Raw genomic sequence first — 26,391 nt, 5'->3', positions numbered from 1 at the left:
GTAATCAAACCAGGCAAATCTTGCTATTGCCTCCCTTGAAGTTGGCTTGCAGCTTGCATTTAGTGCACATGTCCTCTGTTATGCTATTCTGAAAAATATTCATGAAGTGCATTTTAAAGCTGAGCTTGTTATAATAAGTTATATTATGACAGTGGGCAAAGGTTTGGGTGACGATGCTGTGGGGCTAATTTAATTTGTACAGGATGTCAATGTCTATTCCGTTTTCTTCACTTGTGTAGTCCATAGGAAAACCAGCATCCATACGGGCCTGAAATAAAATTAGTTTTGTTCGTCATTAAGGGCACATTTTGTTGCCTATGCTTATACAGCTCTTTACAATGTGCCTTCAGCTTAACTCTTTGGCCAAATTTATGGTGTGGACTTAGGCACTAGTAGTGGTTAGTCAGAAGCCTTGAGAGCCAGGGGCAAACATTCTGTGAGAACAAGATACTGTGAGCTATGCAACTAGTTATGAATTGAATTGGGCTTCTTTATGAATGTACTAAAAAAATCATTACTTGACCGTCATCCTAAATCATTAGTTCATTATGCTCATTGCAACTGCAAACATTTAAGTTCTCTTAAAATATTTTTAAAATAGACTCGCTTTAAGATGAACATGATTGAACATGCAAACCTCTTCAGATGCAACAAGTTTTATGAAAGCATATATGCACGAAGAGTGAAATGAAATAATGCAATAGGCAGAAATTAGAAGTTTGCAAGAGAGTATATTTACTAAGCATTCCAAAGACTGTCCAGAAATCATATGAAATATTCACCTTTTTTTTTTTCTAGCCTCATTTTCTAACTGCTCTTTTGTCACGTATGAGAGAATCTGTCAAATGTTTTTAATTGTTCTCTTTGTTGCAGTCTCATATCTTAAACAATACAATAGTCAGAGAAGCTTACTGGCCACTGCTTGAGATGACGCTGGCAGAGTTCATGTAAATCATTCTGCTCAAGTTGAATAGGTTGTGTTAACCAATCTTTTTCTTTTTTTTGTGTTACATCTGTGAGAAATTAAGCAAGTGTTCCTGAAATATTCAGCTCAATAGGGTTCATTTTGAAGGGAACCCACTAAAGTCCCCACACGGGCATGAGTCAGGTTGTGTATTAGTTTTACGAGCAGAGTAAGCATCATCAGATCCTCTCATCATCAGGCATAAGAGGGGCTTCTCTAAAGGTCAAGAGCCTGAAGGGCCTTAAGAATGCTTTCAAGGCCCTCGGAACTGTCTGTGGACCCCTTTCCTAGAACATCTAACTGGGAAGATTAAGTTAAAAAATTTGCACGATAAATATAAAACTCCTGCTTCTCTTTGAAAGGGTAATGGGAATGGACTTGCCTTTTGTTGCACACTGTCATTTTTGATCGCTGCAAAAGAAAAATCAAATAACGTTGAGAGCAAACGAGCAGGCATCATCTAAAATAAGATATGGCCTATTAGTGGGTATTGAAAGTTCTGAATCTGCTGTTAGCATAATTAGATCAAGTTCAGGGAACTAAGGCGTTTCAAGCCATTCCACTGAAGCAAGCTTTCTTAAATACTGGGTTTCATAAACAATTTAATGAAGCAAGGTACCTTTCTTTTTTTTTTTTTCTGTGTGTGCATCTTGCAACAGGGAGCACATTAATAATGTTGACTGACAATGTCAAGTTCACTGCCAATGGCTGTATTGACTGCAGCTCATTTGTGCAGTCTGAAGAACTCTTGGAATTTACATTATGAGCTGTACAGGATGTATATCTGTTATAGTGCCTGTGAGTTGCCATCACCAGTGTTAGACTTTCAAGGGCTGTGGCCACATTCATTGAATCCTGCTCTGCAGTTCTTCAGGTAATTAATCTTGCCAATATTAGTGCCGTCAGTAGTCAGTTATGGCAATATCAGCCATTGCTCTTCAAGGCGTTAACTTGCATTGCCTTTTTGCACAATGACTGTTCCATAGGAAAGAGGCGCATCCACGTTACCTGTTTCTAAGTCACTGTGCACTTGGTACATTATACAATAGTTGTCCACAAGTGCCGATGCATCAGCCAGTGTGGAGCTTACGTGGGGTGGTCTTCTTGGTGACATTTGTGATAGGTGGCACGTAGGAACCTATTAAAACAATATTGCTGCTTTGAGGCGAGTAGGTCGAGGGACAAAAATTTTTCTATAGTTTCAGACACTGCATTTAAATTTCATACATCTTCATCGAATTGGAGTTAGATTTTTTGGTACAGTCATTTCATATATATACAGCCGAAATGTTTCTTTCAATATGGGCTGGAAAAGATGCTGCCCAAGTAAAAATGGAGCACTTTTTTTAAGATTATAAAGGTATGCTATGTATGTGAAAAAAAAATTGCAGGCATAATTAAGCCATTTTAATTCTACCTATTGACTTCACAATCAATGTATTTACACGTTAAATAGTATACTGTTAAAGTGAGCAAATCTCAGGAACTATCAAGGAGATTATGAGCACATTTCACATGCAGAAAATAAAGCGACTGGTTAGAAACAATAAACATCAATGACTATGGCGACTCAGCCATACACTTTCTGGCACTGCCAGTGATGGCGGTTTTCAAACAAGCATTAAAAGAGGTGGGATGCAAAAATGAGAGTTTGTTACTTAGCACCCGCTAACTTTTAAAGGAGTAATCATGTTAACCTCATATTTACGTAGTATGGCTTGCTACATTCCCACAACAACTGAGTTTAAGGTTGACCAGATTGTCTGCATGCTTCTAAGCAGAAAAAAAAAATTGCGAAGTGAGCCTTGGTGTACAAGAAAGCAGTCAAAAAGGTGTGAAATTCTGCATGCTACATTTTTCAAAACTGTGCAGCTCAATCGAACCTGCCATCTAAGATGCCATGTTTTGTTGTTACAAATGGTTATTGGTTTATTTTATGCTAATTTGTTTAAGAATTTTTGTGCCCGGGTAATTAAGAGAGGATTTTTTTTGCAGGAGGCTACATGTGGGGACTAAACTAATTTTATTGCTTGCTTTAAATCACTACCCGTCTCTTCTTGCTTTCTAGGATGGTCGGAACATACAAAAGGAAAACACTGAATCCAGACTAACATGCAGAAAGCATGATGAAAGCTCTAGAGAGGTATGAGTAGCACCGGTGCCATCAAGAGTTTTGGTGTTCCCAAAAATAGCCGACCACATAACAGTTGAGAAAATTATATGAAAGGCAGAAACTACAACACATTTTGTGAACCTCAGCCTTGCCCTCTGTCCGGCAGACATGAACAGTTATATGTATAGGTCACTTACAAGATGCCTGGGGCTCGAAACCTGACCTTATCGTACACCATGTCTCGTGTCTTTAAAAGCTGCATTGGAGCTGTATTGTATTGTATTGGAATGCTTAACAGAGCATGTCGCTCGAGCCTACAATCACATTCAGAACTTCGTTTTCATGCGCTACAAATCAAATTGCGTGTCTATTCATTGCGGCTGAGCGAAAGGGCAACAACTGTGAGTGGCACTAAACATAAAAAAGTTAAGATACGAAGGATGGAAAATCTAAAACATTGTGTAGCCAGGCCACACGCAGAGCGCGGGCGTAGAACTACATATTCTAGCGGACGATAGAACAAAACAGTCATTCAGTTGCACTCAATGATTGCCTAGATGTCCGTGGAGCCAGCTTCATGTGCATTCATTGAAAGGATGAGAAATGTTTTGATTTTGGAAGGGTGGCTCATTTTGCCCCATGGAGAGCGGCAGAATAGCATGCATGGTGCCAGGACGGTAGGAAATAATTCATCAATAATTGTTTTTTTTTATATTTTGATAGCCAAATAAAGAATAAACAGGGATCCAAAAATTTGTGTCTTGTTTTGCCCCACTCTCCCCATGTGCAATGATTGCCTTGGACAACAATACATCTTCAGGACATCCGGAAGATGTAATCTTGAGGACATTGATCCCAAGTAAGGCCTTGTTCAGTCTTGTTGTCCAATCAAGTTTATTCAACATCACGCACAGGAAACTCACAAATAGGATTGACAAGGGTCTTCGCCACTTCAGATACCAACCGTACAGTATAAAAATAAAATACATTCTCAGGCTTCAGGATATGCTTAAACTTGCACCGGAGGACCTTTTATGCAGTAAAAGGTCTCGTGGGCGTTGTATCCGGAGGGTTGTGTGGGCGGAGCATAGGTGCGTAAGAGGGAAAGGAAAAAGTAGGTGCACAGCAGTAACGCCCCTAGTGGGGTACGAAATTTGGGAGAGGCAATTAAAAGGTGAGTAATAAAGGCAAATGTGAAAAGAAAGTAAACATCATATACTGCTGATTGATAAATGCCGCATCACATTATGATCACGTGATAATTTTTTGGTCTGTTTTCAGGACATAAAGTGAGGTTTGGATCAGAGAATGCATTATTTATAGCGCTGTGCGACTGTTGAAGCATTCGAGTTTGAATCGAACACGAATATGAAGAAAAAATGGCTTTGAATATCAATATCTGTTCAGTACAAAAAAATATATATTTCAGAAAATGATAAAGAAGTAAATGTTGCTGGCTTTTTTTTAAATGGTGTATCATCTTTTTGCAACTGAAATAAACAAAACTAGACTGACTCAGAACTGTACAAACAACATGATTTGCACAGAAACGTACACTACTTGATTAGACAGCATAATTAACAGTATCCAACTCTAATGTGGTCATGTAAAATGAAATACATAAAATGACAAGACTGGCAACAAAGAATAACATGATGGCAAGTAAAACCTCATTAATTCAGAGTTCAAGGGCAGTTTTATCAGAAGGTAAAACTGCCGAAAATGCAGAAATTCGGTACAAGTACAGAATTATGAGGCGGCTCCATCGCGCAAACACCTAGGCCATGACGAGCGCCCAGTTTCGGCGTGCTGGAAGAACAACGCGAACGTGAGTGAGTGGGGGAGACCCGCAGTGGCGACGGAATGCGAGACTGCTTTTAAAAAAAGAAATGGCGAGCGATACGCCAGTCGGCGTCCGAAACCGGCGCGGAGCTGGGATTGGACTACCGACGAATGCGCGGGCCGACAGCTGCCGTCACGGGCGAGCGGCGAAGCTCAGAAACCGAAACTACGCGGCCAAGCTATTTTTGGCCTAACGACAGGGGCCTTCCGATATCGTCGTCACGCCGGCCGTTACGCCCACTTTAGAAGTGCGCGGGTGGCAATGCACTACGCAATAGGCAGGATCTTTGAACGGTCGCTTGCCCTGCTTAAAGCCCTGCAGGACACGCCGGCCGCTACGACCACTTTATAAAGTAGTCAAGAGTTCGACGGAAATCCGTCTGGTCAGGCATGGTGATGCCTGACTTCACTTCATTGGACCACTTTATAAGTGCGCGGGTGGCAATACACTATGCCATAGGCAGGATCTTTAAACGGTCGCTTGACCTGCTTAAAGCCCTTCAGGACACGCCGGCCGTTACGACCACTTTAGAAGTGCGCGGGTGGCAGTGCACTATGCAATAGGCAGGATCTTGAAACGGTCGCTTGCCCTGCTTAAAGCCCTGCAGGTCCTGCAGGGCTTTAAGCAGGGCAAGCGACCGTTTAAAGATCCTGCCTATTGCATAGTCCTGCAGGGTTTTAAGCAGGGCAAGCGACCGTTTAAAGATCCTGCCTATTGCACTCTGCAGGGCTTAAAGCAGGGCAAGCGACCTTTTCAAGATCCTGCCTATTGCATAGTGCACTGCCACCCGCGCACTTATAAAGTGGTCGTAACGGCCGGCGTGACAACGATATCGGAGGGCCAAGCCTATTAAGAGAAGTTTATTGGACTGATAACAAGCAGGGACTCTCGTCCCTCAAACAAACAGTGATACAAAAAACGACCTAAGTCGTCGGTGGTATAAAAACTGCACATAACAAAGTGCACATGTTAAAAACACGCATATCATGGCTGACCGCATATCATGGCTGACCAAAACGAGGTGGCGGACCTCACGATAGGAGAGAGATGAAGGCGACAGGAATGCCATGGGTGTGGGTGTGGCGAGGCCTCCGCCGCTGGCGCACCGTCAAGGGTCAAAGGTTGAGGCTTCGCACATACCTCGGCTTTTTCAGCTTTGCTAGTGAAGTAGCGCATTCGCGTTGCGATTGTTCGAAGCGGGTTGTCGGCCGTCTTGTTCGCAGCACTTGCGATATGTGGGAAAGCCAACGTGCGGAATTTCGCACGAGGTCAAGCCTAGCGGCGTCGCAACGCAATCGGTCCACGCGACAGACGGCAGAGAAGAAAGGTAACAACAGGGCCTTTGTATTGCTCTCTTGGAACTTTAATTTGCTCATCGATTTTGTGGTTTTGCCACGGTCGAATTGGGAATCTTCGAATATCAATTTCTCGATGATGAATACGAATCGAATATCAAACATATTCGATTTGTATTCGAAGTTGAATATTCGTCCATCCCTAATTATTTGCTTAATTGTGGGCAGCACTTCCAGGAACAGTGAAGCAGATTTTTTAAAATAACGCTGAAATCTGAAAGAAAATATATTTTTCCCAGAACCCAGCACAAAAGATGTAAAAACGTCTCTTGCACTGGGTAGCTGTCAAAAACATATTTCGCACAAGTTTGGGCGCGCTTAGCAAGACTGGTTCAATCGCCATGCATATCTTTGTCGGTTCCCACGGGTTGTTCTTCATGCACTCTTTTCATATAGCGACGACTGTGGCCCTCTCACAGCTTTATCTCACCTCAATGGCAAAGTCACTGAGACAGTGCTTGTGCTATGGCACAAATATCACTCAAGTCCAACCCCATCAGAAACATGCGTAACATAGAAACAGCAGTTTCAAGATAAATCATCAAGTGGTAACATTTCTAGGGTCAGCATGGTTTTATTTGTACCACTATATTGCGCACAGATTTCTTCTAATTAAACCTGCAGTTTTTACTCACAGAGAATCGCGTGCGTTCAGTAAATCTATAGCGTTATTTCAGTTCTTTTCCCGAATACTGTCCTGCAATAGGACGTTTAATAACCTTTGATAAATTTTAATCCTCGCGTCGTCCAGAAACGTACGAACTAAAAATAGCCTTATGAGGACGTTTTGTCAAGGTACGCTCAAAATGTACTCTGGGCATTCTATTTGAGATCAGGACGTTTGGAACCTTTAACGACGTCCTCGGCACGTTTCGGTGCTGTCCGGAAAGCTTCGTAAATTGTTTTGGAAAAGCAACACTCTGAAATGTTGTACTCTATTGCGGTTTCTTTATATGCGGCTGGAAAGCGCAAAACTGAATAAAACGAGGGCAAGAAAAGAAAAAGCCGCAGTACTATCGTCATAAGCGGTCTGCCCAGTCATCCGATCGTGATCTGGCTATATAAATACGAATTCGTTCAAGCAACGGCGAAGTTATCCACTAAAATGCACTTTTCAGTGACAAAAGATGGAGGAATTAATCGCGAGGCACAGTTAGTATTAGAGAGACTCGACCCCCCTCCCCTTGAAGAGCGCGGGAATATCTCCACAGGTACTTTCACAGCCAGGCATCCTTTTTTTGTAGGGTCAACGGACGGTCAAACGTCGTGTCGCCAGCAGGGTTGTAACACTACCCGGAAAATGTCTACAGTATCACTTCTTACTGATAATAATGGGATTGGAGTTATCCGCAGTGCCCCTTTAATCCCACTTTGACCATTCGCCAGTGTGTTTGTAATCCGCATCGGTAACGAGTCTCTTTCGTGCTGCTTTCGGACTGCTCTTATCCTTCGATGGGGGACCGGTGATCAAGGCACTCAACTGGGGGCGTGTCCTTAATTACGCTAAAGGACGCCTGCCGTGACAGCGTAAATAGCATTGACGAGAGTCCGCTCACTCACCGGGCCTGTTGACATAGTAGGCGACGAAGAGAACGGCCAGCGTGAGCGAGAACATGGTGAAGGTGAGGCAGACGAACCATGCGATGGACGGGGGGTTCATGCCCAGCTCGCCGGGCGTCACGTCAAAGTGGCTGCGCACGCATTCACGCAGAAAAAAGTTGAAATGGTGGAGAACCACATTTTAACGTGTTCTGCCTTTCGCTTTGAGCATAAAGCATCAATAAACATGGATTCCCACGCGCAATTCGCTTACGCGCGATGAGCAATTTAAAATTGTACTTCTTTCCTGTGGAGTTAGCGCTTCAGCAGCCCAAACTCCAGAGCGACGTCATAGCGCAATGACGTCACACACAGGGTTGAGATCACGTGAGGCATACAAAAACTGCATTTTACTTGCTGATTCGTACTGATCCGGAGTTCCCGGGTTCGAACCCGACCGCGGCGGCTGCGTTTTTATGGAGGCAAAACGCTAAGGCGCCCGTGTGCTGTGCGATGTCAGTGCACGTTAAAGATCCCCAGGTGGTCGAAATTATTCCGGAGCCCTCCACTACGGCACCTAATTCTTCCTTTTTTCTTTCACTCCCTCTCTTATCCCTTCCCTTACGGCGCGGTTCAGGTGTCCAACGATATATGAGACAGATACGGCGCCATTTCCTTTCCCCAAAAAACCAATTATTATTATTATTATGCTGATTCGTTGTTTTGATTCACTCTGCAAGAGCTGGCAATTCTCCCCCCCCCCCTTTTTTTTTTCGTGCTAGTGCTAACACGAGAAAGTACTATAGAGGGCTCTGCGTAAACTCGCAAAATAAATGAATTTCTTTCGAGCTTTTTTTTCTGTTTTGCCAACGTTAACAGTTGGTTCGTTTTTCTGATCATATTTGAGAATTTTACCAAGCTGTAAAAATTAATTCTTCAAATGTTGAAGTTTTCACGACGCACAGCAATGAATTAAAAAAACATGGCTTAGTCCAAACGTGACTTTGAACTCTGTGTTGCACTAGCTCGCATAGTGTTAAAGATGCGCTTGTCGACTGGCACAATGTTTGAAGTTATAGCTATCTGTTTCTTACAGGCGTCTTGGCGTCTTGTGAGCTGTACCTTTATTAAGAAACTAGAAAGTATTTAAAGAAGCAGTCGAATCGATACTCCTCATCGCTTCTCCTGAACCTTGTGATGTTTATATTTGATGAGCCAATGTCTAGCAGTGAATGTATGACCGTATATATAGTAATAATGGTTGCTTGTCATAACACTTTGTTATGAATTCTAGCTCGAGTCTTAAATGCAGTGGTAACTTTTATCTTATAATACACCTGGCGGCAGTGCGTGGAAGCTTTGTGCACTAGAAAAAATATATAGTACACAATATAAGCCTATTACAGAATTTAGGACAGAAGTTGTCGAGGTTCACACGTTGTCACGTGCTGATTCAATGCAAGTCTGCCGCCATACGCATCTCAATGTGGCGAATATGGCAACACTTACACACGGCGTTGCGGCTTCTTGGCCTCTGAAAAAAAAATAGGCGTCATGAGAAGACATAATTAGCCGGTCGGCTATGCTCCGTAGCTTTGTGGAAAGAGCTGTATCCGGTAGCAGTGCCCTGCATATTATTCACGGCAATTCCCTCGAAGAGCAAACCATGCAAAGTCGCGGCCTGCGTCTTGGCTTTCAAATGTCCTGAACTGTGCGGCGGTATATTCGACGGTAACAGTATACGTATACGTCAACGTATACGTCAACGCGGAGACGGCGCACTTGAGACTAATGCATCACATATTGTGTACGCTACATCTTTGACATTGATATTCGTACGCGAGGCGTATATAGCGCATTGCTGTAAGTTTATGCAGCAAACGAAAGCTCTATACGTCCTGGCGGTACAACTTGCGGAAGCGATGGTATTGCGCGGTATGAATGGTATGATTGGTGGCATGATTGGTGGTATGAATGGTTCCTCCCGCAGTTTCTCACTACCCGTCACTGTGCACTCTGCACACTGTTATGGCAAGTGTGATGTCACTACGGTGCCTATGACGTCACTGATGCGGACCGAGAACCGTGCCGTCAGAGCGCACGCTTGAGTGGGCTTTTGTTTGAAGCTGATTGCCAGTGATTGCGTAGAGCAGTGAAGCTTGGCCGCGACAGACTTGGTGATCATGTACTGTTCAACTCACTGAGGCACTCAATATGTCAAAAGCCCGTGTAGCGTTTTTTTTTAATTGGCTCGAAAGGCGCAGCTCGTGCGTCGGTTGGCACTATAGCTACTGTAGTGACACTTGCGAGTAAGCGTTAGTACGTCGATTCTCCACCAAGCGAACTCACTGAATCCGGCGATGGCCTCTTCGAAGGCCTCCGGCTTGAAGACAGCGATGCTGGGCCGCCGGGGCTGCTTGGTCGGGTCCCAGGTCGAGCCTCCTCCGGGGGGCGGCGGCACGCGTGAGCCGAAACCCTCTGCGCCACGGCGAGGAGGAGGAACAGACATGCGAGCGACATACCATATGCGTCGACACAGGGCACTTATCCCCCTGGTTCTTTGACGCAGTGGATATAGAGCTGGCTGTGCTATAAACAACGCGTGGGACGCGCAGATTCCTTCCCAAAAGAAAAAAAAAAAGCAGCACATCTGGGGTGTGAGCGGCTTGAGCCGTCGATATTCGCGAGTCTGACCAGGAGAAATGCTCCAGCAGCGACAAGAACATACCTTTAATTTAAGCACGACGGCATTTTTATATAATTGTTTTCCCGATTTGTAACCCATTCATGGCGCCTCCGAACGGAAGGATTTTTCGTTTATTTAACCATCTTACTCATCTCTCACTTCATAGTTTTTATGCCCTGAGACAATAAACATCGCTTCAAAAAAGGAAGGAGGAGTGGGAAAGTTCACAGTGGGGATGCCACGCGGCCGCCTGCTAGCTTATGCGAGTTCGTTTCAGACCGTTAACACGAGCAGAAAAGACAATGCAGAGTGCTGTAAAAACACGCTGACAATAAATGTGCGTCTCTCTAGGCACAAACGAACGTCGTACCAACTGAATCAAATAACTGTCCTCGTTGCATGTATCTGCACCTGTGTTCAAGGCGGAGACATGCCATGACCCTCGGGCCAACCTTTCCGCATTTTCTCACATTGAAATACATCTTTCCCTTTTTGTATAGGCGTATTCAGAAGAGAAAAAAAACCCCGGTGTGCCAAAGCATTTGTAGGGCGTTAGCTATTTAGTCATGACACTAAAAAGGAACTGAGAGAAAGTAAGAAACCTTAGCTTTCGCTCTCCACTTGTGAGCACTAAGCGCTGCGTATGGCTGATATAATGCCGGCGGCGCGCGGTATATGTACTCCGCTCCATCCGACAAACCTTCAAGTTCAAAGGCGGGTTCCGGGACCCATAAGGAAAATTTCTATAACCATGCATGTCACTGCTAGCTCGCCATCCTCCAGTGGTTGTCCCTTTGCAGTCAGAAGGTATATTTCGGACGTATCATCTTGCCTGGAGATTCGAAGACCTCAGGCACGGACGGTGGTGCAGGAGCCGCTGGATTCGAGGGCGCTTGCTTGGGCTTGTCCGCATCTGCGAGGACAAAAGGTGACGATACCGTTGGGTTGTTGCCTTCTCCAAAGTGAAAGTACAGTGCGCGAGACAAGATCCAAACCCAGTTATAGAAGAAAGAACTTTTTAAAACGATAGCTACATTACGGTAGCATTTCGAGCCTTCAGCGTGGCGGTGGCGCGTGACCAGCCGCGTGGTGCGGAGCAGCTGCTGCTGCCGGCGGCGCGGCGCGCCGGCGAATCCTAGCTGCAACAGCTGTGCGCATGCGCCGTGTCAAGTGGCATGAATGGAGGAGGAACGCCCAGCGAAACGGAGAGGCGAAAGACTGACTTTGCAATGGCCAGCTGTAGATATCGCATCACTCCAGGTTTAACCAGAGCTTAACCACCGCCATTTTTTTTTTTGCAGCGAAAATTTTCGCAGAATTTTATAACTTAGAGTCATTTTGGTAGCAGTTCCTGTCGCGTCGAAAGAGCAGTACAACGCCTAGATTTTTATTAGTACTGGAAGCACGCAGTTCGTTGCTTTACTGCGCAACGCCTAGATTTTTATTAGTACTGGAAGCACGCAGTTCGTTGCTTTCCACGCGAGTACCCTCTCCTCCTCTTAATATTGGAGGAGGGCGTGCAAGAAGAGTCGGGTGGTTACTTTAGCCGTGAGCGAGATCTCAAGCTCTATTTCAGAGCACAGCTCTTGAGCGTCCCGTTCTTGGCTTCCGCCCGCACCGCAGTCGTCGCAGTACGCCACCTGACAGATCACAGGTCACCCTGCCGCCTCGCAGATGACGGGTGGCAGGTGGTAGAAGAGCGAAACGCCACCTGTCAGCGGTGGCATGTGGCATGTTAAGAGCTGCGCTCAAATTTCGAATTAGCGACTATCGTAACCGTCTGTCGGTTATTTTACTCCAGCAACGGGCGCTCATCTGCGTTTTACAAACCTCTCCGGTGAGCACATCATAAAGATGAACGCAGCGCATTTTTCGAAGCGAAGTGGCTTTTTCTTTGAGCTTTTCACTTCGTGGGAAAGCACGCTTCACAGGACAAAGAGTGGAATTGCATGGAGGGGATAGGTGGTCAAATTTTGGGAGTTTTAGCACAGCGCGAACCGTGATCCACTTCCGCCAGAAACCATCTTCGCACGCGCGCCTCGGAGAAAAAAAATTATTGGGAAGTTGAGGGCGCATATACCTTCCACTGTGCAAACACAGTACCACCCCCACCCCCACCTCCAAGTGAAAAAAAAAAACGACAAAAATCATACTCAAAACACGACTAAATATTTCCCCATTTTGTCGTAACGACAGATTTCCTGTTGTGATTCTGCTGTATGTCTGTCTCTACGACAATCGCCAGCTAAACAAAAAGGAAATTCTGCTGTTACTACAAAAATGATTGTTGTTACAACAAGTTCATGATTAAAAAATACTGCTAAAGTAAATTGCTATGACGAGAAATTTTCTTTTGACTTTCTCGACAGGCACAAGCAGAACACGGTAGCCGAACGCAGACCGCGCTATGGTATAACTCTCTGCTGTGTTGCGCCATGTCTGAAGTCGTTAGAGTATGTCGAACACTTGTGTATGCCGTTACGTCCAGCTTAAGGCATGAAGCGCGCAGGCTGTTGCAGCGCGTCTAAATCGCATCGGAGCTGCAGGGCAAGAAAAGAGAGAGAGAGAAGATGGAATTTGCTGCTTACTCTGGTCTTCCTTCTTTTTGACGGGATCGAGCAACGCATTTGGGTTCCAAGCCATTCTGCGCAAACAACAACACCGCCAGGGTGAAGCGTGACGCTGCTATGTACGGGATAAGTTGAGTCGCTTCGACTGTTTGACTATAGACAGCTCAATCGCTCATAACAAGGTCGCACACATTTTTCTCTTCATATAAATGTACGAGACACGTGATACGTATGAATGTGATGGGACCATGTATTTTCATCACCAGTGCGATGACATACTAAACAGAAACGGTGTTTGGGAAACAAAAAAAAAAACAAATAGCAGGATTTAAAGAACTTGAAGTGTTCTTATTCACAAGCAGTGCTGCCTGTAACAAAAAAAAAAGGACTTCTGATTGATTGTGCGCAAGCACTTTATAAAAACGACTTATAGTACTGGAGCAACTGCAGTGAGGTCATACAATTAGCTGGGAGGTAGTGGCGTGGGGATTAGAAATCCTTTAGCGAGAAAACACTGCTGTTATCTGCTGATACCTCGCAGGAGGATCGTTCTCGTCTTCCACACATTTACTTTCAGTGCACACAGGTTTCCGCTTGGCACCATGCATGACTGTGGATTTTACGGTTTGGTGTTTATTATGGCGAATCAGTGGTCCGAGCACATTGAGTGTGCCTCCAGTTCGCTTGCTCGCAAAGCATCTGAGTGCAAGAAATGCAAATGCAAATTTTCAATACCCCGTCGCGGTGGCTAGTGAGCCGGAGTACCAGGGTTCGAACCCGACCGCGGCGGCCGCGTTTCGATGGAGGCGGAACGCAAAGGCGCCCGTGTGCTGTGCAGTGTCGGTGCACGTTAATGATCCCCAGGTGGTCGAACTTATTCCGGAGCCCTACACTAAGGCACCTCTTTCTTCCTTTCTTCTTTCACTCTCACCTTCATTCCGTTACAGCGCGGTTGAGGTGTCCACCGAGAAGTGAGACAGTCACCACGCCTTCATTTCCTAGTGTGCAAGACGGCAGCAGGCCTGCAACCATGCTTAACAGGCACCCGTTTCTTCCCGTGCAGGTTAGTTATTTCACCAATGCTAAATGTTATCGAAGTAATGACGTTTGTCTTGTACTGCTGTCGTGCCCACACAGGTTGAAAAGTATTTTTTGAGCTATATGTATTCGTTTTGGTCGACCTACTACTTCAGTGCGGCGACATAGAGAAAAATCCAGGCCCTAATCATTATTAGGTTCACAATGGAAACTCGGATAGTAAAACAGCCGATATAGCAATAAACGACCACGACCTTCTTCTGAACGTCCTTGAAGGCCGGAAAGAAATCATTCGCCGTATTAACGAATTTGCTGTAACACAAGCTTCCCTCACAGACATGTTATCACACTGTCAAACCAGGCTCGATTCTCTCGAGTCTTCCTTCATTGCCTTTCTGGCTACTCAGAAGAAAGTCGCGGCTGTGGATACTTTAGCCCAAGGAATTGAAAGGAATGTTGCCACCATCGCAGATAAAGCTGACGAACTTTTTGAGCCGTAGCCGTCGAAACAATATCATAATTCACAGCCTCGAGGAGCCAGCAGACGAAAGCCTGGAAACGCTTTACGACACAGTACAGTGCTTAAAGTTGTGCGCATGAATGATACGACCAGCCTTGAAGGCTTGTTCTGCAAGACGTTCTGTGATCAACACTCTGTAATGGTTGGCGTTGTCTATAGGCCACCAAGTTCGGATTTAGAAGTGCTGCAGCATTTGAAAACCTACATTATGAACAGTACGAACGTGAATACCGAGGTTGTTTTTTGTGGCGATTTGAATCTTCCAGGTATTGATTGGTCTTCATTTTCAGCTGATAGTTGTGTGGTCGCTAATAACGAAGAGGTCATAGGCAATGCGTTTTGCTTCGATTTAAATAAGTTGGTCAATATTACTCTCGTATTCAAGGTACCAGTATGACTGTTCTAGACCTTGTCTTTGTACGTAGCAACATCCCTGGTGAAATCCAGTGCGAAGTTGTTGATGGCATTTCAGATCATAGAGCGGTCTTAGTTCGGTTTAATTCCATCACACAAACACAATTGACTAAGGTAATTCGCGTTCCGGATTTTTCTCGTGCCGATGATGTTAGCATTATAGAGAGATTAGAAATAGCGTTTGGTGCACTTAAAAGCTCTAGTAATGACTGCGATGATATGAACGCGATGTGGGTGAAGTTCGCGAACACTGTGCATGCTTGTATTCATCTCTTTCTTCCCTTTAAACTTAGGAAAACTAATATGTCTCATCCACGGATCATGAGAGATGTTAAGTTAATCGTCTTAAAAAACCAAAGAAGAAACGCAACACTCAAAGCCTATGCGACGAAATCAGGATTTTGTCCTCGAAGCCAGAAGATAAAATTCATCAAGAACGGAACAATTTTTACAATCTTCGCTTGATTAGACTACTAAAACAATCACCTGCTCAGATTTGGCGGTTTATATAGCCAAATACATCTCGTGCCGACACCTTCATGATAAACGATAGCTTAACTTCTGACGAATCTGAATCTCACATGCATTCAACGAACATTTCAAATCGATATGCACATGCGATAACTCATGCACACCTCATTTTGCTAAATTTGAAAGCCTGCCTGCCATCGATGATTTGCAAATAACTGAACCAGGCGTGTTTAACTTTTTATTGAATTTAGACGAGAGAAAATCTCCTGGTCCAGATGAGATACCTAATGCCTTTTTGAAAAGGTAAGCAGAATGGTCGTCTAAATGTCTGGCAGTTATCTTCAATGCTTCCCTGTCGTCAGGTACGTTGCCGGATGACTGAAAATTGTCCAAAATAAAGCCGTTATATAAAAATGGAAACAAACAACTCGTTTAAAATTATCGGCCAATAGCCCTAACCTGTTCCTGCTGTAATTTACTGGAGCATATCATCCGCGAAAAACATTACCGTATTTTTTGATACTCCTTCTATTTTTTCATCCGCTCAGCATGGTTTTAGGAAGGGTTTTCAACCGTCACTCAACTTGAAGCAATCCACAATTTTGCTTTAGCTATAAATAACCGAAGTCAAATAGACGCACTGTTCTTGGACTTAGCCAAAGCATTCGACAAGACTTCCCACTCCAAACGGCTAATTAAGCTTCATAGCATGCTTAAAAATAATCTGCTTTGTAACTGGCTTCAAGCATACCTGACGTCCCGGCGCCAACATGTTGATTACAATACAATACAATACAATACAATACAATACAATACAAATACCTTTATTTCAATATCGGGGATGTTAGGGGTGCACCCAAAAAGCCTATGACTGGCTTGACAGAGGGGCGCACCCCCGTCAAGCACAGAGAACTTGCTTCGAAATTTTTTCCGGCTGTGTCAGGCGTACCCCAGGTTTCATATACTGGCACCCTTACTTTCTTGCTTTATATAAATGACATTGTGGATGGTTGTAACACAAAACTCCGGTTGTACGCCGACGAGTGTGTCCTGTACTGTTATAAATTCACGTGATGATCAAGTTAAGCTGAATGTTGATCTTGATAGACTAATGAATTGGTGTATTACATGGCAGATGTGTGTGTGTGAATTATGCTTAAAGTGTTGTTCTAACCATTACAAATAAGAAGACACCAAATATAGCAACACTCATGAGTATCTGAAATTTTCTTCTGGTTACGCTGCAAGACGCAGAAATCCGTTTACGAACTTCTTCGAGTTTCAGAGTAAAATTATCTAGGTCTTCACATATCTCATGTTCTGCGTTTGGATCATCGTATTACCCACATTACAAATAACGCCACGATAAAATTGTATTATTTGAAGCGATGTTTTCGTAACTCATCAAAGGATGTTAAGCTTCTAGCGTTTAAGACTTTCGTTTTACGTTTTCTAGAATACGAAAGTATAATATGGGACCCATTTACTTCTGTTGTCAATAAAATGGAAAGAGTGCAAAAGAAAGCATTGAGATTTATCTTCAATCAATATGGCATTACGTCCGTTACTATAAACTCCGCGATAGAGCTGGCTTGAGGGTGCTATCAGAGAGGAATAAGATTGCGCGCTTACGTTCTCTGTTTGAAGTCGTGAAAGGCAAATTGAAGAGCAACACTCATGAGTATGTAAAATTTCCTTCTGGTTACGCTTCAAGACGCAGAAATTCGTTTACTTTGCTTCCTTTCCAAACAAAAAAAAATATTCATTCTTTCCTCGTTCTGTAATCGATTGGAATGGCCTTGATAGTATGTGAGTATAATTGAACGATGTGGATGAATTTCAGACGTTCATTGAACATAGAATATGAACTCCTTTCCTTTTCATTTATTATTTTTAATGCACTGTTTTCATTTTGTGCTTGCCATTACATGTACCGTGCCCTTTCTTTCCCATTCAGTGTTTTACTTCATATTTCTATATTTAGTGATGCCAGCCCCACCCTGCCACGCGGCCTTACCTTTGGGCTAGCGGTATTGTAAAGAAATAAAATAAGTAAATAAATAGCCAATCATCAAATGCCCTATCAGAAAAGGAAAGGCGCAGTAATTGTCCCACTCTCAGTGAATACCCGCGTAGTGAGGAAAGTACTAAGTGAAAGAAAGCAGAGGAAGCGGCACAGTAGCGGACGGTTCCGGGTTAATTTCTACCACCTGGGGCCCTTTGACGCGCACTGATATCGTGCACCTCACGGGCGTCTTGGCATTTCGCCTCCACCGGCGTGAGGGCGCCGCGGCCGAATTATGCGGCCGTGCTATTTCGTGCTCAGCAGCCGAACGCTGACTACGGAGCTTATGTACAGCTGCGTGTGACCTTAAATTGACCTTGAAGCCAGACACATTGAGCACATAGGCAAAACCTACGCCTGGAGCGCTCACCTTTCTGAAGGACAACGGGCGGGCGGTGGACCTGGAGCACCGGTCTTCTTCTGAACGTGCCTCGCGCTTTCGCTGGCACGAGCGAGAACAAGATCGTCGCCTTCGGCTCACTTATGCCCCAGCTTTGCCTTTAATTTAACGCTTAACTCCAACACCCAGCCGCGTTCAGCCCCTTTTACTTATATATTGGTATTCTCGCTTCTCGCGATTTGTGTGTGTGACGTATCACTACATCTATATACGCAGCGAAGAAAAGAAAGTCATGTGGAGGCCCAGTGGATTCACTCAAGGTTTTGATTTGACGAGCTCACTTTTTTTTCTTGCTGTTTTCTGCTGTCGCCTGTAGCCGGTATGGGCTACTGTCTGCGGAATCGAAACAATAAAACGGTCTTCTCCCCCCCCCCCCTTCCCCTTTTTTTGAAGCGAAAATATTCACTACGCTAGGTAAAGTAGTCGTCGCGTTGGCCGGAGAATGACCTTTAACGACCTTCAGACCAGCCACGTTAGCCATGTATGACCATATGTGGTACAGTTATGGTGTCGAACCCTTGACCCCTGACCTGGACACATGACCTTTAGTTTGCCTGTGACATCGGGTGACCTTTGGGTTTACCTTTGACCTTAAGACCATCCGATGGGGTGATGTGAAGCCACGTGATGACATCCGATGGGGGTGTCGTAAGACCATGTGATACCACGTCATAGCCACGTGGTCGTGTGGGTATAGAATATAGAACGGCTGTCGCGAGCTTGTAGCGGAGCTGCAACGGATGAGCCTCAGACGCTTAGCAAGCGTCCTTGCTTTTCGCTAAATTCCAGAGTTAGCCAAGTTAAGCCGCTGCCAATCTTTTGTTTTGTAATCCCTGGAAAATCAGACATATACCCAGAAATGGGAGCAAGTCTGTCCTCTCCTGTTACATAAGAAAGAGTGAATGAATAAATTTATTGCCGAGAAAGGATGGGCCGAACCTGGTAGCAGTGGTGGTGGTTAAACTTTATTTTGTCGACCTAAAGAGTCTCTTTATTCGATTATAGTAGGTGGCCATGAGCCCTTGGCTCTCGGCGACCTATATGGCTCGTCTCACTACCCGGAGTTCTCTCTCCGGGACGGAGCTCAGCAACGCGGCCTCCCAGAGGTGCAACTCTTTCGGGAGTTTGTCTCATGGAGATTCATGCAGCAGATGAGCTAGGGTGGCTTTTTCATGGTCGCATAGTTTGCATTCGGGGGAATTCTCCTGGGAAAATAATGCAGTTAATGTAGGGGTATGGGATGGCGGTAGTTGGGACTTGTCTCCAGGAAACTTGTTGGGATTTGGTGAGAGCCTTGGTAATTGGGTAGGAAAAGGGGTGGTAATAGGTAGGTGGGTCCAGTGTGATCGTCTTGCTCATGTACGAATGTGGAAGTGAATTCCAGCTGCAAAATTCCAGAAGCTGGTGACGGAATCCTGGTGGGCTAAATTCATTCACTCTTAGTACCCGACGTGCGGGTACTTCTGTTCAGCTTTCTCCCAGGTAAAAGACGATGCACATAGAAAAATAAAAAAAACTTGAAAATTCTGTTCGCTGGCAAACTACGCTCTAACAAGGTTTGGTGCCTATATTGGTTGAGAAAATTACTTTTTTTTTGCCCGTATATCACTATCCATGGTAAATTGTTGATAGTGGCCCAGCCACGGTTGTTAAGCAGCCATTTTTTAACTGGAGGAAAAAAATATGCAAAGCCTTGCCGAAATATAGAAACCTGACCATGCAGTGTAAAATTCCAATGTTTTTTTTCTTTTCTCCTTTCATTTTTTTTTGTGTTTCGGGAGCGGGTATGGACTCTGCTCCTAACCCTAGGCATAAAGTTAGTAAACTACCCATAATGCACCAGGCAATTCCCCACTGTAAGTTGTATGCACCCATCGCGTGAGCACGAGCTGTTTCAAATGGGTCAACAAGAAACACCCGGGACAGGTTCGTCGACGTCCTACTTGAAGCATGTATGCGTTTAAAATGGTCGCTGTAATGCAGACTGAGGAGGAGGAAAAACTGAGCTGGTGGTTGCAGTCCTCAGTCTAGGGCCCCGGTGGCCTTGGCCGACGAGCCCATAGTTGGATGAGAGCTCGTTGTCTCTCAAGGGTGACGCTGCTAGAGAGCGGGCAGGTAGATAGTGTATTGACACTCACAAAGTGAACAAGGGAGGGGAAAGCGTCAGGGTGCTTGCCAATGATTCGACAAGAGGACTTGCCTTGGTCAGTTCTACCTCCCACTGCTCGAATGAGCCTGACACCCCAAGGACTTATGAAATAGTGTCGGACTAACGTTGCACCAAGAGCAATCGTTTTGCTATTGGGTGGGATGGATTTTGTGGGATCTAGAAAGGTTTGGAAAAGTATTTGAATTCGGCGACAGGCGTAGGCTTCCTCTGAGGTGGGGCGCCTGGGTGCTGCGGATAAATCCGGCGGTCGAATCGCTGAGTCTCAAGGCTTTTGAATTCGCGGGGAGTAGGCAGCTCCGCTCGGTTGTTAAGGTCGCGAGCTAAAGCGTTAACCCTCCCGTTCCCCTCGAGGCTCTCGTGGCCCGGGGTCCGCGTATAATGCGATGATGTTCGGTGAGGCGGGAGCCCAAGGCGATCGTCGCTTGAGTGGGCGCTCGGCCTGTCGTGTATTGGCGGCAGGCTTGTTGTGTTGAGAGTTGGTGACGATGTGAGAATGGACACCGATGTTATCCAGATGTTTGATATAGCCAGTGCCACACAGTTGCCTCTGCTGTGGCTGGGCTCTCGGATCGTATAGAGGCCGTTAGGACCGCGTTGAAACTGTGATCCAGGGCTGCGAAAGCGTCACCAACCGGGAACGCTGCTTCGGTGTCTTGATTTTCTTTCCGGTCCGGGTACATGTGCTTTGGTATTGGGGACACCCGAATTTGCTGTTGGATCCCGCATGCGAGGGCGATTGTTTAGATGCTTGCAGTGCTTGCAGGTCGTCCGGTGTGCTCACCTGTTTGAGGATCTCTCGGCTGAACATGGTGGTCTGGAGCCTGGTCTTCTGTGACGTCAGGAATGCGTCACGTAATGAAGGCCTTTTAGCGTTTTGACTGCGTAATGTACTTTTGCGGAATGAGATTTTTGCAGTGTGCAAAAAAAGAAGAGCAAACAGGTCTTTCAAGAACGCAGAAGCACTGCGCAGGATATGGTAATGCACACGACATAATTACTGTAATAAACGAAAAAAAAACCACCTGAATTGCTAAAGTTTCTAGTGCAACTTTGTATTATAAATTAATTGTGAATTGCGGGGTTTAGCGTCCCGAAACAACATACGGGCTATGGGGGACTCCGTAACGTAGGCTTCCGAATTAATTAGGCAACCTGGGGATCTTTAACATCTGCTGACATAGCACAGCGCACGGGCACCATTTGCGTTTCACCTCCATCGAAGCGCGGACGCCGTGGCCTAACAAGGGTGCTCCGGCTCAGTAGCCGAGCTCCCTTACCATCGGGACGGACTATATCCCTTATGAAAATTTTTATGAAATGAAAACGAAAAATTATGAAATGAAAATGAAAAATTATGAAAACGAGCGCTAATAGTAAATAGTTTTTTTTCTACAAAAAAATCACCCGAAAAACTGAACTATGAAAGTTTTTGCTGAATAACCCGATTTTACTGGCATGCGACAATCCGCGTACTAAGAGCGATATTTACGAGCTAGAGCTCATTCAGAGAAAGGCAGTCCATTTCATTTTTTCATAAATACGGCAGGTCTGACTCCCCAACAAAGCTCGTGAAAGACACTAACATCCCGTTGCTATGCACAGTATATGAATGAATGAATGAATGAATGAATGAATGAATGAATGAATGAATGAATGAATGAATGAATGAATGAATGAATGAATGAGCATTTAATGGCAGAAATGGTGGTCGGAACTGTTGCGGGTGGGGCTCTTAGTCCAGGGCACCAGTGGCTCCTCCTGGTCTTCCAGGGAGATGCTGGCCAGCTTCACCTCCCACCGTTTAAAGACCGCATCAGGCAGCTTAAGGTGGCTGGGTTTGTATGGACATGTGATAAGATTGGAAGTAGGGGTGCATCCACACCAAGGATATGCATCTATGCCCCGCAGTGGGCGTAGTCAGGCTTCTGCTGCTACTGATGATGATGATGATGATTGCGTTGGGTGAAGGCGATGCGCACAGAGAGAGAGCGTGAGAGAGAATAAACATTCCTATGTAAAAGGAAACCGGAGTGGATTGTGGGTAAGGTTTTCTCAGTCCAGGACTCCAGTAGATTCAGCCGACGCTTTGGTGATAGCGGCTAGTGTTTCCTGGTCTTCCAGATACCGCTGGCGAGCGTCACCTCCCTAGCGTCGCGTTAGGCGGCTGTGCATGTCCAGGTAATGTGTGTAAATGTACGCTTTTATTGGTCCCCTCAGATAAAATACAAAAAAAACCTAAATGAAAGAGAGGGCGCCCGGACCAGCAACGCTTTACCGGGCTTAAAGCCAATACGAAAAAAAGAAAGAAAAGGAGCTAAACGCTCAAAAAGAAAACTTAATTTAAAGAGAAAAGCAGGCAAATAAGAACAACAAACAAACAAAAAACGTGAAAACCGAAAGTCACAGAACAGTCAGAGGCACAGATAATGTCACAGATAATCACACCACACCATGGACATGTATCTGCGTATAATATTGGGTGGATGCGGTGTAGGTGTTGGAGATTGGTGAAAGTGAGTGTTTGAATGCGTCTTAGGTGGTAGGAGTCCGCCGGGGAAAGTTTCTTATGTGGCGGGGGGTAGAGAGACGCCTATTTAGGCGGAGGGTCTCTAGGCGGTTTGAAAAAAATAGGTTGAGATGGGGTAGAAAGTAGAGTCAGCGTGCCCCGCTTGGTAGGTGCAATCTCGAGCTCGGGCATCGGCCCTAATATTGCCATCAAGACCTGCATGTCACGGGATCCAGGTGATGACATCATCATGTTGGAGATGGCCGCACAATACGCGGAGAGCCGCAGAAAACTGAACCACATTTCGTTGCTTCATAAAATGTTGGCAGGTGAACCCTTCATAGCTCAGGCACTCAACTACGAGGAAGACCTGTTCTAATACGGAACACTCTTTACAGCCTCTTTCTGCCGAAACAAACTCATTTAAGCACGGTTCCTTCCCTCAAACAATATCCGATTGGAACTCGCTTCTTGAGTATTTTTTTCGTGCCCCTGACGTGAAACAGGCGCTACAAACATTTTTGCTTCGTTAAAAAGGCATCGCTTTTTTAAATACTATGAGGCTCTGCACTTATCGGTATTTTTCTTTTGCTATATCATCTTTTACGTTTCACTTTGTTGTGCCACATGGAATGTAATGTTTCTTTGCACGTGGTGTTATGACTCGTGTTTCACGCCTTTCCTGCTGGGGAAAATCTAACGTTTGTTGCTGGGCCAGTTGGATATGCATGTTACACTGTATCGGCGCCTGTATTGTCGTCCTGTCTCGTCTCGTGTTTTGTAGCGCCTTATTTCTCGAAGCAGATAATCTGGCCTGCTGCATCGTGACTAACCAACCAACCAACTAAACTAAGTATACTAATAAAATAAATAGTGCTTTCGTTCTCACGTCTTCTTAATTCCGAAAATTAAAACTAACTAGCTGCAGTTAGGTAAAAGGCTGAGAAAAAAGGCGGCTGAATGTAGATATCAAACACCACAGCGAAAAAAAAAATGAAATAAAAGTTGTAGGGCAAAATCGCATTGCGCCTTTACGAGAGTCTAATGTGAGGAAAGTCCAGACATAATTCAGCTTGTGAAAATTCGGTTCAAACGAAGCATACACACGTTATACTACTATAGCGGCTCTACTGAAGCGAAGGGGCTAACGGGCAATGCGGTTATGTGCCGAAAAAACCACAAAAAATCAGTTCATTCTTGTCTAGGAGATAAGCACAAGGGATGAGCTACGCGTTTTCACTCTCTCTCCCCCTGGCGAATACTTAGATTTTACGGCTTCAAGCGTGCAGTTCACCATTAAGTATACTACTCTATGACCGCATTCTTCGCACATTTCAACTAAACATTGCCTCGTGTCATCGTCATAATTCGGGCGAGAATTTTTTTCCGGAATGAGCCCCTGGTTTTATTGAAGGGGCTTTAAATCACAATGCAACACAGAAACAAAACGCATCTCTTCATGCGATCTGGTAGGAACTACTATGCGCTTACATACAAACAACAAAGCTGGCTCACATATATTGAAAACAATACAGAACTTATATATACTACAGAATAGGCACGAGGAGCATGTCAAGGTAAAATGTACTTCAAGATCAAGGAGTGTCACTAAGCATCACGAGGTGTTCACTACGCGAAATTATTGCTCGCAGTGAAAAAACAATCAATTCTTGCAAGGGTAGAAACAAGGTCTAGTTCCTAATTTCTAAAATCGGGCAATAAAACATTGGTGAAGACCTTACCGCACTACCACAAAACTGCCAGCGCGCTTTGGCGATCCGAATTCAAATTGGAGGGGCACCACTTCTATATAGATGACACCACTGCAGCCAAAACAAGCAGTGGTGCTCGGTGATAAGTTCTGCCTTTATGCAAAGCTCAATTAGGCATGGTCCTCGATATAGCGAGCACCGAAAACAAGCCGCGTGCTGGAAGTTTAGGTTAAAAAGTTTCCTTTCCTAAATTGCGACAGAACAACGGGGCAGAGAACCGTTACCAATGCTTCACGTTCGAACGCACGGGTATGTACCAGACGCCCTCAGGCAGTGCACTTCCTCGGCGGATTCATCCCGGTGCCGACGGAACAGTTGAACGTATCCGAAAAATATTTGCTGTTCCGCAGCACGATGGTCCAGTCCCGCCCAGCGTGGGCGACGGCGCCCGAGTTGAGGCGGCCGCTACTCTCGCACGCCTGGAGCATTAGATAGACGAAAAAGAGCTGGCGATCAGTGAGGAGTCGATCGCCTCGCATACGGACGGCCAGGACTCTGTTCGACGTCTTGACACTCTTCCGGAAGTGAGCGTAGGCGATGCGCGCGGCCAGCGTGTCCCTCAGTCTAATTAGGGAAGACTGCGCGTTGTGGACATCGAAGCAGTTTTCAATCTCTTGCAGTCTGGATCGAGTGTCTTCGCTGAGCCAGTGCTCGGTTATGTTGGTCGAATTGGCCACGCTGAGCAGCGCGTCGAAGATGCACCTGACCAGTCGCGGCGCTGCCCGAGAGAGCTGCAGGGCATCGATGGTGTCGTCGAACGCCTCCGTCACGTTGAAGAGCAGGAGCGGCACGTGGATGGTCCTTGTGCTCGGCTCGTGCCAACACTCGGTGCTGAACGCGGGCCGAGACCACCGCTGGGCGGAGCCGCGCCTCATTGCGTCGACGAACGTGTACTCGTAAGTGGACACGTACGACTCGAGGGGCTTCCGGCTTCCCGTGATGGCCGGAGCCTTGTCGGCGAAGGCGTCGATGAGATCGGGCTCGTTCACCCAGTCTGGACCGAGCACGCGCACCTGGGTGCTGGCCAGCACGTGTCGAACAGCGGTCTTGGAGCTGTTGTCAAAGTACGCAGAAGCGTCGATGCCGCGCGTGAACTCTGAAATAATCTCGCGTGTCAGGTCAACGAATCTTCTCACGGATACGTGAAGCTTGAGGTCAGTGAATAGCGAGATGTAAGCCAGAGGAAACAGCGCCTTCTCGACGACTCGGATGCACAGCTGCCATCGTGGCAGCGGGCTCCGACGTTTGCCGTAGAGCAGGGCGCCGTAGAAATCGGTCAGATCGGAGTGGGGTATGAACGGAGACATCTCGATCATCAGTCGTACGCCCAGGTAATTCATCACGGTGTGGGTTTCCGCGCTCTTCACGATCTCCAGGATCTTGTTCACGAGGACAGGGCAGATCAACACCTCTGAATCGGCCTCGATGGAGGGCGCCCCGTTCACCCCTCGAAGCAGCTCGGCGACGAAATCGAATACCTCCGGCACCGATCCGAGGACGTAGGGTACAGGGCTACTCTTCTCCAGCGTCAGCTCAGCCAGCATCTCGATCTCCGTCGCGAATTTGACAACGCCAAGCGCAAGAGACGGCGGCAGGAAGTCTTTCCTCAGGGCCTTGATTGACGTGAAGGCTGCCATCGTGTAGAGGCGGACCGCTTCGTTGATGTCCACACCACCCTTCGCGGTCAGCAAGTCCGGTGGTCCAACCGACACGACGTCCTTGGACAGCCACGGGTGAGAGCCGATGCCCGCGCTGAGGAGAGCGGAGCTGCCCGTCTTGCGGAGCACCATTGCAGCTGTCTTCCAGACGGATATGCTTTTCCGCACCGGCGGAGTGAGCGGGAAGCCCTCAAGGGACACGTTGAACATGAGCTCCAGCAACGAGTTCCAGCCTTCGTCCTCCGTGCGCTTTGCTTCCGAACACTTCTCGTAAAGGTCTTGCAGCGGCTGCAGGATTCTGCTGGTA

At 45.9% G+C, this 26,391-nt stretch overlaps 1 protein-coding gene across 2 annotated transcripts; it reads right to left on the bottom strand.

Annotated features, from left to right (window-relative positions):
• On the bottom strand, positions 1-18,029 carry LOC144123398 (uncharacterized). 2 transcript variants are annotated; one of them, XM_077656237.1, is made up of 9 exons: positions 17,949-18,029; positions 13,089-13,144; positions 11,333-11,413; positions 10,164-10,292; positions 9,324-9,348; positions 7,836-7,966; positions 2,055-2,102; positions 1,347-1,375; positions 1-268 (listed from the first exon to the last, which is right to left on the bottom strand). In XM_077656237.1, the coding sequence occupies exons 2-9, from the start codon at positions 13,141-13,143 to the stop codon at positions 185-187; spliced, it is 582 nt and encodes a 193-aa protein (XP_077512363.1). In that variant the 5' UTR covers position 13,144; positions 17,949-18,029; the 3' UTR covers positions 1-184. The 2 variants fall into 2 exon arrangements, 1 of the variants encoding a protein (XP_077512363.1); XR_013313081.1 differs by lacking the exon at positions 1-268 and having other exon boundaries at positions 1,345-1,375; positions 1,973-2,102.
• Between the last annotated feature and the right edge of the window lie 8,362 nt (positions 18,030-26,391).

The sequence above is a fragment of the Amblyomma americanum genome, chromosome 3 (assembly GCF_052857255.1).
Source record: "Amblyomma americanum isolate KBUSLIRL-KWMA chromosome 3, ASM5285725v1, whole genome shotgun sequence".
Classification (NCBI taxonomy): Eukaryota; Metazoa; Arthropoda; class Arachnida; order Ixodida; family Ixodidae; genus Amblyomma; species Amblyomma americanum.
Note: the sequence above shows the minus strand (reverse complement) of the source record. Positions and strands in the feature narration are given on the sequence as shown.

Coding starts and splice junctions, on each gene's coding strand:
- LOC144123398 (XM_077656237.1), bottom strand. CDS start 13,143: ATGGCTTGGAACCCAAATGCGTTGCTCGATCCCGTCAAAAAGAAGGAA. Junction 9,349..10,163: donor AGAGGCCATCGCCGGATTCA/GTGAGTTCGCTT, acceptor TTTTTTTTTCAG/AGGCCAAGAAGCCGCAACGC. Junction 2,103..7,835: donor CTACTATGTCAACAGGCCCG/GTGAGTGAGCGG, acceptor TTGTTTTAATAG/GTTCCTACGTGCCACCTATC.